The sequence below is a fragment of the Sinocyclocheilus anshuiensis genome, unplaced genomic scaffold (genome assembly GCF_001515605.1).
Source record: "Sinocyclocheilus anshuiensis isolate Anshui unplaced genomic scaffold, SAMN03320099.WGS_v1.1 scaffold1203, whole genome shotgun sequence".
Lineage (NCBI taxonomy): Eukaryota > Metazoa > Chordata > Actinopteri > Cypriniformes > Cyprinidae > Sinocyclocheilus > Sinocyclocheilus anshuiensis.
Window position 1 is genome coordinate 244,942 of NW_015539980.1, and position 16,972 is coordinate 261,913.

At 37.6% G+C, this 16,972-nt stretch overlaps 1 protein-coding gene across 4 annotated transcripts in view; it reads left to right on the forward strand.

Moving 5' to 3' along the window:
• prdm16 (PR domain containing 16) overlaps positions 1-16,769 on the forward strand; it is a 31,639-nt gene extending 14,870 nt beyond the window's left edge. For all 4 annotated transcript variants that reach the window (XM_016484305.1, XM_016484302.1, XM_016484303.1 and 1 more), the window contains 7 exons: positions 1,141-1,310; positions 1,583-1,660; positions 4,342-4,511; positions 5,767-5,938; positions 9,889-10,110; positions 12,292-12,463; positions 14,031-16,769. In XM_016484305.1, the coding sequence (XP_016339791.1) occupies positions 1,141-1,310; positions 1,583-1,660; positions 4,342-4,511; positions 5,767-5,938; positions 9,889-10,110; positions 12,292-12,463; positions 14,031-14,165 (1,119 nt within the window). In that variant the 3' untranslated portion in view covers positions 14,166-16,769. The remainder of the gene's footprint in view (positions 1-1,140; positions 1,311-1,582; positions 1,661-4,341; positions 4,512-5,766; positions 5,939-9,888; positions 10,111-12,291; positions 12,464-14,030) is intronic.
• Positions 16,770-16,972: the final 203 nt, after the last annotated feature.

Genomic DNA, 16,972 nt, shown 5'->3' on the forward strand with positions numbered 1-16,972 from the left:
GACTCAAAGGCATCAGGACTAAAGTGGAGTGAAAAAAGAAGCTTCTTCCCATTCTTTTCTCCTCTTCTTGTGAAGTCTTGCATTGCTTCTCTTGTTGCCCTTCGACTGAAAATTACAACCAAAAGTCACACAATGTGATATCGTATCAGTATTTTATTTTCTGAGTTGTGTATTCTGAGTTGTGTTGCGGTAAAAAGCCAAAGACTATAGAAATAAGCGCCAGTAGCTCACCGAGTGCAACCATTTGACGTCATCGACGCAGAATGTACTGTGCACATAAAAATGGCATACTCCAAAAACCATGTCAATTTTTTTAAATAACATACATCTTTCATGGGGTTTCTACTATACTGTATATTTAAATAAGGGACATCATTTACGTTATATTAAGCTATACATGTCTTAATACCCGGGGATCCCTTTAAAGCAAATGAAAATCAAATATGCGACCATGGTTATTTAAAGGTATACGCATTACCAATAGCACCATTGCCTGTTAAATATTCTAGACTAAAACACTAAGAGAATCAAGGTGATATCGAGACATGTGTAAATAAATTAAAACACACTGTCTGTCTCTGTGTTTATCCATATCCAAAAGTAGGAAGGATGTAAGCTGTTTTTGGCCATAGAGCCGCATAGCAAACCCTTTGTTCTGCAGCAGGGGAAGTACTATCAGCGAGGGGTATCTTAAACTGCATTGTATGATTACCGCTTATGGAGGTGAATGGCTCATTCAGATGCTTCTCTCAGAGATTTGTTGGGAACTAAGTAGGAGCCGGGTGCTCCCAAGGGGCTGCTCGAGTGGCTGCCAATGTGCCATAGGTTAGGGAGGTCACTCTTGAACAGCACAATCAAGACTCGACCTTCTGATATAAAACTTCCTCCAGCTTTCCATCCTGTCTGGTTATGATGCAAACTCCCAGGCTCTCTGTCAGAGCTCCTCACCACTGCTGTTATTTTGTTCTTCATGCATCTGCCCTAAACAAATACAAAAAAAAAAATAAGTTTCTTACTCCCAGATGGCTCCTAATCTCACACAAAATCAATTCAAGAGAAGTTTCTGATTAAATGAGCCCCTGAGCTGTGCATCAAACACAGAGTATTCCTCTCTGAACTCGCCTCGTGTTCTCTCCTCAGGTGTCTGCGATGGAAAACATGACTGAGAAGTTGGAAAGCTTTAGCGCTCTGAAACTGGATGCTCCCAATTCCCTCCAGCACTCCTCACACCACCTTTTTAACTTCCGCTCCCCACCTCCTTCTCTCTCCGATGCTATCTTACGCAAAGGCAAGGAGCGATACACCTGCAGGTGAGCGCCAGTCATGAAAAAAGAGTAAACACATCCTTACATGATTCCTTTAACTCTGCAGCTTTATTTAAATCATTTCTAACATATCATCATATTTAGAGGTATACATTAATACACACCTAACAGAGAAATAAAATATTTAGAAATAAATGTATCAATACTCTGCTTTTTTGACATTGAATATGCCCAGACAATGAGTTACAACCCTCTGAAAATGGGAGTTGTAACAATGCTGGACAACTGTATCAAAGTCTAGTTTTCACCCTTTGCAGGTACTGTGGGAAAATCTTTCCCAGGTCAGCTAATCTTACAAGGCACTTACGAACACACACAGGAGAACAACCCTACAGGTAAGCCACTCTTAGACCTACACACACACAAATGCAGTACTGAAATTCTCAAGCTTTGTACCTTGAGATTTACCTCACAATGTATTCCAGTGGTTTGACATTAGCATGTTGCTAAGCTAATGACACGATACTTTACTATGCATCAAAGTAGACAGCAAATAATGTGCTAATTATTATTAGAATTAGAATTGCACTTGTATTGGAAATGTGTCTATAATGTAGTCAGCTAATTTTTTTTAGACTTTTTCTACCACATATGCATACATTCAAGTAACTTTACATGGCTTTTGGTGCAGAGCCACACAGTCATCCAACACAAACAATATAGCCGAAAATCCAACCATTCCACATCACTTTGTAATCCAAAGGTTTATTCCCACTTGAGTCTTACCTGCTCTTTTTGAAAACATGAGAAATAGATTTTACTCATGCTTGACGTTCCCAGACTGATATACAAGTAGATGCAAAAAAACACACACGGACAGTTTGTTATGTGATGAGCACATGAGATGTATTCTTGAGTATTGCTTTGCAATACAAGCTGAGAAATATAACAGAAACAATGAAAGACATGAGAAATTAGAGGCAGTGTAATCAAAAAAGAAAGAAGATTGATTTTGTCTGCGCAGATGTTTTGGAGGTAGTGCAAGCTCTGGACAATGTTGGCTGGTAATAGCACCCTGGAGACATCCATGCTCTGTTTATAGAACGGCTTAATTATCATTGATTTGGCTACTAACCAGCTGTGGAAAGTCCTCTGTATGAGGGTGATGGGGGCACTTTGGAAATGGGGGGCTTTAAAAGTTTTAAGTGATATTTTGACCCAGGCATGACTAAGATGTAAGACAAGAAAGACCTTTACTGCCAAAGGCTTCTTAACAGTCCACTTTCTGAACAAATATAAGTGAAAACAGTAATTTATGAGGGAAAATCTCTTAATAGTGGTGCTTCAGAGTTAGGGATTTCAGCAAACCCTTGACCATAGGCAATAAAATTTGACATGCAACAGACATGAATTTTGCCTCACATTTTGCCGCTTGTTAAGGTGTGTTATTACACATATACGATTTTTGCTTAGCAGATGATAAGATGAAAGCAAGCAAGCAACCACATAGCAACTACCCATACCCAATGTTTTTAAAACACATAAAAACACTCTAAAAACATAGCAATGTGAACACTCTAGCATCACTTTTTCTTAAGAAAGTGTACAAATGTAGTTTATTTTATCGTACTGAAAAAAAAAACATTTGGTAGTTCTGTAACATGTATATCAGTTTCACACGAGTTTTTCTAAGCGTACAAAAAGGGTCAGGTGAAATCAAACCCCTCTTTGAGTTCTACAAATCTACCATAGAGCCCTGTGAACACACTCGACGAGATAGAGAGCCTCCCATGGGACACGAGCGCTACATGCCTGGCTCATTCACAACAATCCCCTGATTAGCTCATTTAGAAACAATTTACCCTAACAAATAGCAGACATCATCAGCATCTCCCCATCTTACTTTCAGCAAAAAAGGGCCGAGTCAGGCCAATATCAGAGCGGGCCGGCTTCAGGCTTCATTGTAGTAGGTTATTTGCCTGCTGTAGATGCTATCAGCTACTCTATGCAGCGAAATTGGCCCACTAGGTCTGACCATTGAAAGACCCCATTCGGATTGTAACGCTTCATGTACAGTCATTGTAACAGAGGAAAAAAGAACAGAGACGATGAAGTAATTTAAAGTCCCTCTGGACCAAGTAATGAACATAAACAAACTGGGGGGTAGAAAAGACTGACTTTAAAAAAAAAAAAGGACCGTTGTCTTGGCGTTTTACCATTCTCTATGAACCGTGATGTGCCAAGTCTGGAAAATCGGGCTGTGCAGAAGCGCGCACACATTTGCTCGCAAAATAAACTGGAACATAAAAAGGGGCCTGCATCTTGATTCTGAGCACTTGATGACGAGCGATTTTCCCAAAGCAATTAGCCCTGAAAGTCAACTTTGCAGCGACCGAGGGAGTCTAAGCTACGCCGGCCACCCAACAAAGGAGGCACTGTCCGGCGAACTCCTGACACTGCCTCGCTGCGATGTTTGTTTATCAGCACATTAAACTGATGTTCTCCTGCCTATTCTGTCTGATCTGAACAAGTGAGCTACAGAGAGCCGAACCCTGACACACAGAGGACATCTCATATCTCATACTGAAAAAATATATATTAAAATGAGGAATATCAAAATAGGGAAAATGTACTTTATTTCATCATCTATCTTGTTTACAAGGCCACAAAGAACATTTCTTTGGCTTACATGAAGGAAAATCATGATGGCAAAACAATGAGCCATAAAAGGACACAAGGGGGTGTTTGTTTTCATGCTTTCTGTGAAAAGAATATAGTTAACTTTAGATATCTTACGCTGGTCAACATACCTTCAAAGCTGTTTGCACTACCTTTGTCAGCCTCTTGGGGGGGGGGGTCATTGTCACCAAGCATTGTGACAGTACAATACAGGATTCGTTAGAGTTATACTAAAATGTGGATCATGCCCAATTTTTCTGAATGTTTAATGCATGCATACAAGCCCCAAAATGGTGTCAGTGTGCACGCTGATGTATTCTACAGCTTTTGATTATTGTTTCAGCCCAATAGAAACCTCATATAAGATTGATTTGACTTGTGCTTTTCTCCCGTATAGATGTAAATACTGTGACCGTTCATTCAGCATCTCCTCCAACCTCCAGCGACATGTTCGTAACATTCACAACAAGGAAAAGCCGTTCAAGTGCCACCTTTGCAATCGCTGCTTCGGTCAACAGACCAATCTGGACCGCCACTTAAAGAAGCATGAACATGAGAATATTCCAGGTAAAATCAGTTTCACTTTACTCTAAATCATTTCTAATCATTTAAATATATTTTAATTTGGAACTCAAATCTAAGATGCTTTTATTGATTGATTGATTGATTTATTTACTTACTTATTTAAGATACATTTTACTAAACTTTATGTGACTGTATTATTTTCATGATTTTCTTTTTTATTTATTTACTTTATTTACTTAGGATTAAGTGATTAATGCTAAAAAAAATACTTAAAATAAACAAAATAAATAAATGTGCAGATGTTAAGTAAGGGATAATGTACATCCAGCCGGTTGTTATCTGCTGAGGGGTCTTGTATCAGCCTGAAGGGGTTTATTCTGCGATAACAACCGGCTGGATGTACATTATCCTGCTTATTACACGGCTACTTGTCTCAAGTAAATTAGACACGAAATATTGACTTGAGTTGAAATATTTTATTAGCTCTTACACAAAACTTCCGCGACGAAAAACAGTTCCTAACAAACTTTTTTGAGCCTTTTGAAGTCAGACAATACGAACATTTAAGGCATAATGTACAGTCGTATCACTAATTACAATAAACAGTTGTTTTTACCATATACAGTATGTTGAAATTAATGCTGAAGTCTTCCATTGTAACGCGGTGGTTAAGTGTTTTCAGTCACAAGATGGCGCCAGACAGTCAACGATAGCGGAGTGACTCGTTAAGCATATAAGTAGTAGCGGTCAAGATAACTCGTAGTACCCGGATGAGCGGTGTGTTATTCCATTTGGCGGTTGTTATCTGGGAGTAACATACCGCTGGATGGCGCGATTGACCAATCAGAATCAAGTATTCCACAGAGCCGTGTAATAATATATAATAAAGTTAACACTTTAGTAGGGACCAGTTCTCACTATTTAGTTGCTTATTAGCATGCATATTATTAACATACTGTATTGTCTGTTTATCAGTACTTATAAAGCACATATTATGCATGACTATATTCTACATCCCTAATCCTACCCCATACCTACATTTAACAACTACCTTACTAACTATTAATAAGCAGCAAATTAGGAGTTGATTGAGGCAAATGTCCTTGTTAATAGCGAGAATTGGACTTTAAAATAAAATGTGACCATAAAATATAAGTGAATAAATGCAAAAAAAAGATCAGATGCAACCTTATAAACTACAGTTGTATTTGTTTAGATATCTCCCTCAGTCTTTCTTGTTTAATAAGTTTAGTAAATAATGTATTAATCTATATTTTTTTCTACTTATTTGTTGTAGTGAGTCAGCAGTCTGGGATCCTCTCGAATTTAGAAACAAATATTTCCTCACCGAACTCTGAATCTGACAATCATGCACTTTTGGATGAGAAGGAGGACTCGTATTTCTCAGAGATTAGGAACTTCATCTCCAAAAGTGAGCTGAACCAGGCCTGTAGCTCCTCGGAGAAAAGGTACGAGCTCGCACACACGCACAAACACACACATGCACAGAATATATTTTGAAGCAATGGCAACAAACCGCATAACCTGCTGAAGTTACAGTCTGTCCTCTAGTGGAGGACTGTGGTACTGCTGGGCCAGCCGCGTGCGTGTGGCGGCACCCATTACAGGCTTCGCCTTCAGTCGGGACATCTCAATAAGTCATTTCACCTTGTTGAGTTCTGTTCTGCATTAAGCACAGCCAGATACACATCAGGGAGCACATTCCATCGGCTTATGAAAACACCAAACAAAAGCTCATTACTGCCAAAGTCATGAACCGTCAGCACGACTGTCGGTGTGTGGCCAGGTTCACGTTGCTTCAGAGTTTGGTTTAGGTAATTCACACAGACAAATGCATACGAACAGATACACGGCCGAACACATGCATTCTTGTTTAGACGCGTAATTGGTCCTCCTCAGTTTTTCGGTTCCTCCACACTCCAGCAGAGACCCGATGCCTCTGCCTCGCCGCGTGGGCCGAAACCTCACACTGCCATCTGGGATCAATAGTCCTGTCCTGACTCGTACAAGCAGGCCTGGCATTTTAATATCTGTAATTCAAATAAGTGCTCTGTTTTGTCTCCCTGCAAATCAGCCTCACAGAAACACCCGCTTCGAATGGACAGGCAGCTGCAACATTCCCCTCTGCGCTCATGCGTCATATTTCATGACGTTTGCCCGTTTCTCTCTCGCCTTCTGTCACTCTTGTGCAGCCAGTCTGCATTCATGGTGGAACGTTTTTTTCTACTAATTTCTCCTTCGGTCTTTTTTACTCTGAAGGAAATAATACAACATGTCATATCTCATTTGTTTCTCCTATAAAGCAATGAGATTAAAAACCTAAAAAATGTGAATTTTGTAAAGTCTCCTCCCTTTTAAGTTTTTCTCCCGTGAAAAAGATTAAAATCTCGCATTTGCTTCTTCTTGAGTTTTTAGAAGCTATCCCAGTAATGCCTTAAACATTAATGAGACATAACTGAGAAGTCAATTATCTGAGCTATACTAGTATCCACATTCGTTTCATCGCTCCATATAAGCGGGGACTCGGCAGAAAGTTGCTTTTAAAAGTAATCCATTACAATATTGTGTTACTCCATAAAAAGTAACTAATTGCGTTACTCCATAAAAGTAACTTATAGTTTATTTTTATAGAAAGCAGTGTATTGTTACTTTTGCATTACTCTTTGTGACCTGAGCTGGGCTTGCTTATTTATTTTTAACAAAAATCCAAAACTTATATTTTTGGCAACTTTAAAGGCCATTTCACACCAAAAGTTAAATGAATAAGCCTCAGGCTGAAGGAAGAACCTCTGCACCTCACTCCAGATTTCTCTCAACATGGGGACAGGAGAGATGTCAGTGAATAAATGGGAAAACAGAGTAACTTGCGTTACATATTCGAAAAAGAAACAGATATTTTCTTGTAAATTTAATGTAATGCATTACAATATTGCGTTGCTCCATAAAAAGCAACTAATTGCGTTACTTAATTACTCTTTATAGAAAACCAAGTAACTTGCGATACTTGTGAAAAAAGTAACTTTAAAAGTAATCTATTACTTTACTAGAAAAGTAATCTGATTACGTAACTCCCCCAACACTACTGATGGCAACAGTTGTCTCATTTAACCTTATTTGTATTTCTCCTGTACAAGGCATTTTCAGAGAAACATTTAAGACGTAGTTGATGCTCAAATGAGATGCGAAAATGAGAAAATATGTGTTCTAGAAACACTTTTTTAAAAGAATGGCCCCTTATGCTTTCACTGCGCGTCAACACTTTTTACTCCGAAGGAATGTTAGGAGAAACATCTGAGACAAAGTCGATACTTAAATGAAGCACTTCATTAAATCTAATGAGCTATGAAAGAGAAATTCAGGTACTCTTCCTTTCTTTTCCTCCGTGAATGGAAAAAGTGGGAAAAGACGTGATCTGCTTTCCCGGACTTGCATGATTTCCCTGCAGCTGGGTTAATAGTGTTTGAGACTGAGTTTGACTGTCAGTCTGTAGGGGACTTCAGGTTTAGCTCTATCAGGGGACCCTCAGACTGAGACATTTATCTGTGCGCTGCATTGACGGACCCCCCTTCCTCGCAGCTAACGCAAACAGCACTCTGACATGTTTAGACTGAGAGACAAAGCGCAGGTCTGTGGCAGGACCGCTGCTGTCTCCCACGTGGCATGGACTTTCTCTCAGGCCAGGGCAAATTTGATTATGGGATATTTAAGCATGATGGAAAATGGGAAACAAGCAGTTCTTCTTGTTCCCTTTTTTTCGTTTTTGGTAAGTCTACACCTCACATAGCTTAACCACCCACCTTACGACCCCCTCCTCCTCCCACTCGACATTTGTCTGGCTCAATAGAAGTGAGTTTCAGAGCGCTGAAGTAAAAGCGGCTTTGGAGGAGTGCACGCAATGATATCATAAGCTGAAAGGTTTGGAAAAAGAGAGGTAGTGGAACGGCGCAGTGCTGATAGCTGCTTTGCAGAACATCCGCGTTCTCTGGAACTCGGTGGCAATGAGACAAACCATGATGATTGCTCGTGACCTGTATAGCTCGCTCTGTCTCGCCTCTCTGAAATTAGCCAATTCATCATTGCCACGCTCGCAAGAAATGTCTGTCATTAATTGCAAAATCGGTGTGTTTGTCATTCGTGGATCTGTGTTTTCGAGCTCCGGCCAGGCAGGAGAATTACTGCCCAGTCCGAAATGATGGATGGCAACCCAGAGAGCAGCACAGCACTGATATTTGGCAGTCAGATTATGATGAGAGAATTACCACAATGGACTCTACGGGTGAAAATAGCTTATTATTTGATCCGGTATTTTGGGAGGTGTAGTTAGATGTCATAGTTGTCTCCATTGCCCAAGGACATAAAAACTCATCGCCAGCGGCCATTAGAAATGTGGTTAAGGAAGTTCTAAAATGTGCAACCACATAAAAAAAAGGGGTATGACAAATGAAAGTCAAATTTTTTTTAAAGTTGAATTCCCGAGTTGGTTGAAACTCGGATGGGAAAAAGCAAGATGATAGCTATGAACATGAAAAATAATCACTGAAATGCAGACACGAAGACATAAGGCAGGAGACTTCACTCTTGAAAATAAAGGTGCTTCACGATGCCATAGAAGAACCTTTTTGTCTAAATGGTTCCATAAAGAACCTTTAACATCTGAAGAACCTTTCTGTTTTTCACGAAAAGTTCACAGAAGGTTCTTCAGATTATGAAAAGGTAAGAAAGGGATGGTTCTTTAAAGAACCTTTGACTGAATGGTTCTTTGTGGAACCAGAAATGGTTCTTCTATGGCATCTCTGTGAAGAACCTTTTAAGCACCTTTATTTTTAAGAGTGTTCCTTCTGCTAGGGATATTGTTTCCCTCAAAAAAAATAAAACAGGCCATTATAAGAACTGAGTATTTTAAAGGGGACACATCATGGGGAAAAAAAGTATTTTTCTTTTTATATAAAACAGTATGAATGGGTCATTCAGAAATCACATTGAAAAAAATAATTTCCATTCATTCATTTTCAAAAGCATGTTGGTTCTGGTTTTCAGTGCAACTTCTAAGGATCATTAAAATTACATACATTTACATTTACAAAAAAAATCAGATTTCTGATTATCTGAAAACATATTTTGGATTAGTCATGACAAAAATGCTGATTAAGAAAAAAGATTTTTGCTGTGACCTTTCCTGTTTACATATCAGCAAATATTTAGTATTCAAAATCCAAGTATTCAAATTGGTATTTTTACTCATTTTGTTTGCAAAGAGCTTCTCCAGTAATAGCAGATGTTGTTTACATATAGAGATGTTAAAAGTACAGTAGTAAAATCAGCCTGTTGAATTCAAAGCATCAAAATGATGATGAAAATGGTCATATGTAAAACTAAATGACGACTGTTTGCATTACAGGTCAGAGTTGACGGAGGAGGAAGAGCCTCAGAGTCACGCTCACACCACCTCAAAACTGGAGGAGGAAGATGAGGAGATGGAGGGAGATGATGAAGACGAGGAAGGCTCGTTGACAGAAAAGTCGCAGGACGAGACGGCCTCTCCCGCCACTATGGTGCAGGGCACCTACGACGAGGACGAGGAGCCGACCCCTCTCCCTATGCCTTACGAACACACGCGCAGGTCAGCCAAACACATCTGTCTGTTTACTGGAGAAGAGCTTAAACTGGCCAACGCTCACCTAAATGAACACTCAAACTTGCAAAAGATACACAATTCTAATCCTACCTTTCTATTATTTGTGAAAGTCACGTTTTTCAATTCATTTGACTGCAACGTGTAAAATAAAATAAAAAAGAAGAAGAAACAATTCAATCAAGCAATAAAACAATACACATTAATTCTGATCTCATGCTGACTTTAAGAAAGTTGTATGAGTAGTGTAAGCTATATTATTTATCATTAATTCAATTTGCAATCTGGCTTTTTTATAATATGTATATAAACTGTATGTATACTACTAGTCAAAAATGTGAAAAAAAAAATATATATAATGTTGCTGAAAGAAGTCTCTTATGCTCTCAAGGCTGCGTTTATTTAATCAAAAATACAGTAAAACAGTTATATTATGAATTATTACCATTTAAATTAACTTTTCTACCATCATGTATTTTAAAATTAATGTATTCATATTATTTAGAATTTATATAAAATGAAATGTATAATGATAATTTATTCCTGTGATAAACAAGGGTGCATTAAATTGATCAAAATTGACAATAAAGGCATTTACAATGATACAAACCATTTCTATCTCAAATAAATTAGGTGAAACTTCAATTCATCAAAATACTAAAGCAGTATCATGATTTCCACAAAAATATGCAGCACATCTTTTTTTTTACATTGATAATAATAATAATAATAAATATTTCTTGAGCAGCAAATCAGCATATTACAATGATTTCTGAAGGATCATGTGATTGTAAAATATATTAAAATTAGCGCTGTCAAACGATTCATCGCAATTAATTGCATCCAAAATAAAAGTTTTTGTTTACATACTATATGTATGTGTGCTGTGTGTATTCATTATGTATATACAAATACACACACGTACAGTATATATTTATTATATTTTATATTATATATAAATATATTTAATATATAAACATAGCATATTTTTATTAAATATATGCATACATGTGTGTGTATTTATATATACATAATAAATATACACAGTACACACTCATATATTATGTAAACAAAAATGTTTATTTTGGATGCGATTAATCGCGATTAATTTAACTTTTTAATAGTTTTTGCTGTATTTCTGATTAAATTAATGCAGCATTTGTGAGCATGTGAGGAACAAAAAAAAAAAGCAATTATTCCAAACTTTTGGCTTACTTATAATCTTGTAAAGTTACATTTTATAAAGCGAAAAGGATTCCGTTTTGGTTGAGTGTTTATTTAAGATCAGAAGTAGAGAACGAAAATTAATCGTATGTAACATCGTTACCAAGCAACAGAAGTACAGTGGGCATTCAACACTACAGATCTGTTCCAAAACCCAGTGAGCTGCAGAGCTGTTCCTGAAGGCATAACTATAGGTATCTCTGATCAAGCAGGCACTCCCAGAATGCTGAGTTTCTGCCTACTGTATGTTGAATGTTCTAAATCAATTCAGAATGCTGCCTTCGAAGGCACAAGGAAGTTCCTTAAGCAGACAGCAAGGCAGCTCACCAGATTGTGGAACAGAGTGTCTGTGGAACACTGCTCGTTGTAGCCGTTAGATGTTGTTGAATCGACATTCATTGTTTCACATAATGTTTGCTGCCGTGATCCCTCATTGTCTGTCAGTCATCTTAAACTAACACAACTAATCAGCATCTAGTCATCTGCCTGTTTAATCATTGAAACTTTGGCTTGCCAAAACAAAGAAAACAATCAATTTTGCACCCATACAGTTCAATAGAATTTAAAAAAGCATCCAGTTCTATTGCATTTCTGTTCTCTCCTTCACTGTCCTCATCCTAAATAGAATTTCTGCTGTAATGCCACTGGCATCTAAATGTTTCAATGATCAGTATTCCGTGGAATATTTTATTCAAGTGCAATGGACGCTTATTCCGTTTTTCCCAGCATCTCGTTCAATTCTGCATGGACAGTTCTTGAACTTGAATGTCCATTCGTTTCGTGCTTTCGTCCGCTAGTGTGATGACCACTTATATTTTCCATGTTCTGCCACCATCTCATCCACTGCATGCTCCTCAAATGCATCCAGTTCCAATATTTAGAATGCGGTTGTTGGGCTAACTGAGGGTCCCTCCCCTCTCCACACCCCTCCCTATCCCGGTACAGGTGTATTGAGGAGGATGCAGGCCTGTTAGATCTGGAACCTCTGGCTGGTTTCCCCAAAGGCCTGGAGTCCCATAAGGCTGGCGAGGAGCCCTATGACATTAAAGACATTTTTAGCACCTCGGTAGAGTCGGAGGCGCTGAAAGAAACACTTTTCAGGCAGGCTAAAACACAGGTATGTGACCTGCTCCAGAGAGCTGCTACCACGCCAGTGTCAAGAGAAGGAAAGAGAGTCAAAGGGCATCTTATGAATATGGACAAAAAAAGTTATTTTTAGTTTTGTCAAACTTCCAGAGCTTCCCAACCAGGGGTTTTGTGGTAGACTGTGACAAAAATGTTAAAAAAAGAGGCAAATGATATAGCATATTGTCAAGTTGAGTATATTATTAGCATACTATAATGAATAATAATAGATTAAGGTTTGTTTGTTTGTTTGTTTGTTTTATATATACACAGAGCCGAGTAGATTACTTACAAATTGTAGTCTGATACTGATTCCAAATTACATGACAAAAATTGTAGTTAATAACGTAATCATTACACATTTTAGGTAACATAAGACTATCAGACTACTTAATAAGACTACTTTTTGATTTCTTTTAGATTACTCGTTTATCCCATTGCTTTAAATAGGATAATTTTGTACCGTATTGATATAAAAATACAAAGAGAAAGACAATATATCCCATTCATTGTTATTAACAACATGACGTGCATTAAACTTTACATTACATCAAGGTTTCTTAAACTGGGGTTTGTGAGTTTAATGAAAAGCTAACAAGTAATTAAATTGTAAAATTAAATTCAATTAAATGTATTTGTTTGCTTGCATGTCATATGACCATTAACCAACGTCAGAGTTCTTCGAACATGCAACTGTGATACTTAATTATTAAAATATTCATTTTAAAATATGAGGGGTACTTCAAGTAAATATGTTATTCATTATAGTATATACACATGCTAATAATATACTCAACCTGACTACTAAATATTTAGTATAAACTCTCTATATATATTATAATTAGTATAAACACACACACAAACACACAAATTAAGTATATTTACTGAAAGGTTAAGGTTTCTTTAAAATTGAGATTGTAGATTTAAAATGTGCAATTTTTGACTGAAACGGTTGGGAATTCCTGCAATAATCGATGCAGGGGGAAAAAATATAATAAAACTACATGCAGATTTTGCACTGCCTAATCATTGTCATTTTTAATTTTGTTTTAGAAATAATATTTTCAATGTTCAACATTGATAAAAATATTAAGTGAATGGCATTAACATAACTAACACTATTATCTTTCTGTTTCATTTATAACTTTATACTGTCCTCTGGTCTCAACATTTCATGTGGACTTGTTACATGTCTTATATGTGTGTATCTTAAATGCAAGTTAACGGTTGTCCTTTAATATTGTGCTTCGACAGGAAAAAGTCTGCTTTTGAATTCCTCCTTATATTTTAAGAATTCATATCCAATTTATAAGAAATAATTTCAATAATTTCTAGTTTATTTTGCATTGTTTCCGAATGCTGTTATTTTGTTTTCTGTTGAGCATTCAATAAGCAGCTCAAAATAACATGCATGTGGATTTGAAAAGAGTAAATAATGACTGATAAATTGTCTATTTATGAGTACAGAACATGCTAGCTTCTGAAATGCACAGACCCTAATTAACAGATGACGAATGTTTTGGCTTTGCGATTGAACTGTCCTCCTTTTCTCCATCCAGGCTTATGCAATGATGCTCTCTCTGTCTGAGAATACCAATCTGCATTCATCCTCCCAGAACTCCTTGGATGCCTGGCTCAACATAGGAGGAGGGCCGTCAGAGACGAGCTCCTTTCACCCCCTCAACAACATCTGAGAACACCAACAAGATAAAGGAGAGATGGAGGGAGAAAGGAGGAGAGGGCAAGAGACCAACATGAAGATGCGTCAAAACGAGCTTGTGAAGGCCAGCAATGCAACAGTAGACGAACCACCACGATGTGCGCAAGGAGGAGAACGAACTGTTGAGTGAATCACAGACGGGAGAGGTATAAAAACACGAATGAACTCACCGAATCCCAGCCATACAGCATCTTTCCTGTCTGCAGCTAGCCACTATAGTGAAGTTCCCTCCTCATCAGCTAATTCAAGAGGCATTCGAATGACTCTCAAATCACCTCTCCACCTCATTTTCAATGATATGCATTTCATAGAGACTGCTCTCAAGGGGTTTTAACATGTTCTCGGAGAAGCCCTGGAAGGCTTGAGTGGACAGGGTAGTTGAGTGTTTCTTCAACTGGAGATTTGAACCGTTTCTACTCAGCATTCCATTCTCACGTTGATTTTCTACAGCACTGTACCAAGGTTTCCTTTCTGTTAACTCACAGCCGAAGTCTTACAGTAGACCATTACTGTAGACATCAACGTTGATTTCCAATGGCAATAGAAGCACTTAAGCAAGCCCACAACTAGCATGCTAACTTTCCCCCGAAGGCTCAATGCCGTTTGTAAGCCACTGTCTCAAAAAGTAAATGCTGGAAGTCACCTTTGAGATTTGTGTTGGGCTGCGCGATCTTGTCTCGTCGCCAGCCGGACCTTCATACGATAAATCACACAGCACGGTTGTTCATGTGTATAGCATCACGGTCATTGTAATTATTGTTGTTATGGTAAGTATCTTAGCCGTTTAGTCCCAACTGAAAGTTTGTTTTTAAGAGTTAAATTATTCTCCAATGGGGCAATTGGAAAACTTTTCTCTTTTTCTTGCATTCAGTAATATGATTTGTTTTTTTTTCTATGTGAATTGTTCTTCGGTAAACAGTATTGTTTCTTTTTGAGCACATCTGTGCTTAAATGTTAATATAATTCTTAGTGAAGGACCAAATTTGTACAATATTGTTGTATGATGTACAAACTAAGTTAACCATTGGTAGCAGAGAGTGTTGTGTGCCAAATAATCCCCTTTTTTCTTTGACAATCATTTTCCCGAGTGGTCGCCTCCACTGTTGGTAGTTTTTTTTTTTTTCTCCTGTTGTTGCTACTTACATTGATGAGAGTTTGTCTTGTATTTATTTTTTTTTATGATTAATGAAAAATGAAGAAAAAATTACTTGCCCACTCGTTTGAAGGAATGAAATTACTGAAATATCACGGAAATTCAGAATTGTTCGAGCTCTTCGTAAAGAAGCAAGTTGCCAAAATACAAAAGATTGCGTTTATATTATGAGCACATAATCATGAAGTCTGGTTTATGATGCATCTGTTCAACCATCTAGAAAAGTAGGCACTGCGTGATTTAAGAAAAAAAACCCGTTTTGACTAAAATATCAGGTAACTCAATAGAGGGGCATTATATGTTGACATTTTTACACATTTTAAGCATCTTCATTAAAGGAAATGGGTCGACGGTGTATCTCTGGGTTCAAATCGCATGTTTTCAATGTTCCATTTGTTTGGGAAGAGCCATATACTGTACATCAGCCAGTCCTAAACATCATATCAAATTCTACATAACTCAAATACTTAATATTATGCATCCCAGAAGAGACACCATAAGCGAGAGAGCTAAAGATGGATCATGATCAAATGGTGAGCAGCTACAGTTAACGTCCGCAAGAGCATAGAGAGATGCCCAAATCCATGAATCCTCATCCAACTCCTGAACTGTGAAGCCAGCGAATGAATCGTAAACAGCTGGATGCATATCATGAATGTGTAGAGTAGATGTAATACGTAGGTTAGGAGTCAAACTTACCTTCTCTCGATTGAATGTCTTTTTGGTCAGGAACTCATACTCTCCTCACTTCTATTTGGATGATTAAGGACTCTCTGGAATCAGCACTTAAATCGAACACATACCCCTGTCTGCCTACTTCATGCTTTCCTTTACACCTTAGTACTGATTTTAATGAAATTTTCTAAGCAAGGCTGGTTTTAACAAGCACTTTAACTCTTGGGTCAAAGAGGCATTTTTATCAGATGCTTTCAAATAAAACCACAAAGTACATTCAAGCATTGTTAGAAGAACTTGTTGGTTTTGAACATTAGAAAGATTGTGTTTTCACTGCGAACACAAACCAGGCAAGATGGACTTGACTGGCCTTTCACAGGGAATCCATCTGCTTGATAACACTGTGTAAAAACTTGCAGCAGTATTTCAATATACTACCAGGTGGCGCACTGTGTAATCTTACCTATCTCCTCACTATATCATTTACTCAAACCCTTGAGTAAAAAGCCTGTTTGATGCATATTGGATTGCTGGGGATGTAATGGGATTATGAGTATGGAGAAGTCATGTCACATACTACTGTACTTAGCAAGCGCTGTAGGTGAAGAAATTGACCCACACTGATTAAATCATCATGCAAAATGGTCAAAAAATGAACAATGCAGATGTCCTTGGCCCACTGTTACATTGCAAACAAACGTACCATTTCGAAAACCATAGATAATGTGGTTTCTCTAAAAAAAAAAAAGTGTATAGTATTTCAAAAAAAGAAAAAAAGACATCGATATGTCTGAAAATTCATTTTAAACATGGGTTTGAAAATAGGTGGTGCTTGTTTCATTTGGATATGAGTTGTATATTGCTTCTGTTTTGTTTATTAAAAATATTGTGCATGACTTGTGTTTTAGAGGTCATAATGGTGTCCATTTGTGAAATGTGTATCTTAAATTAAA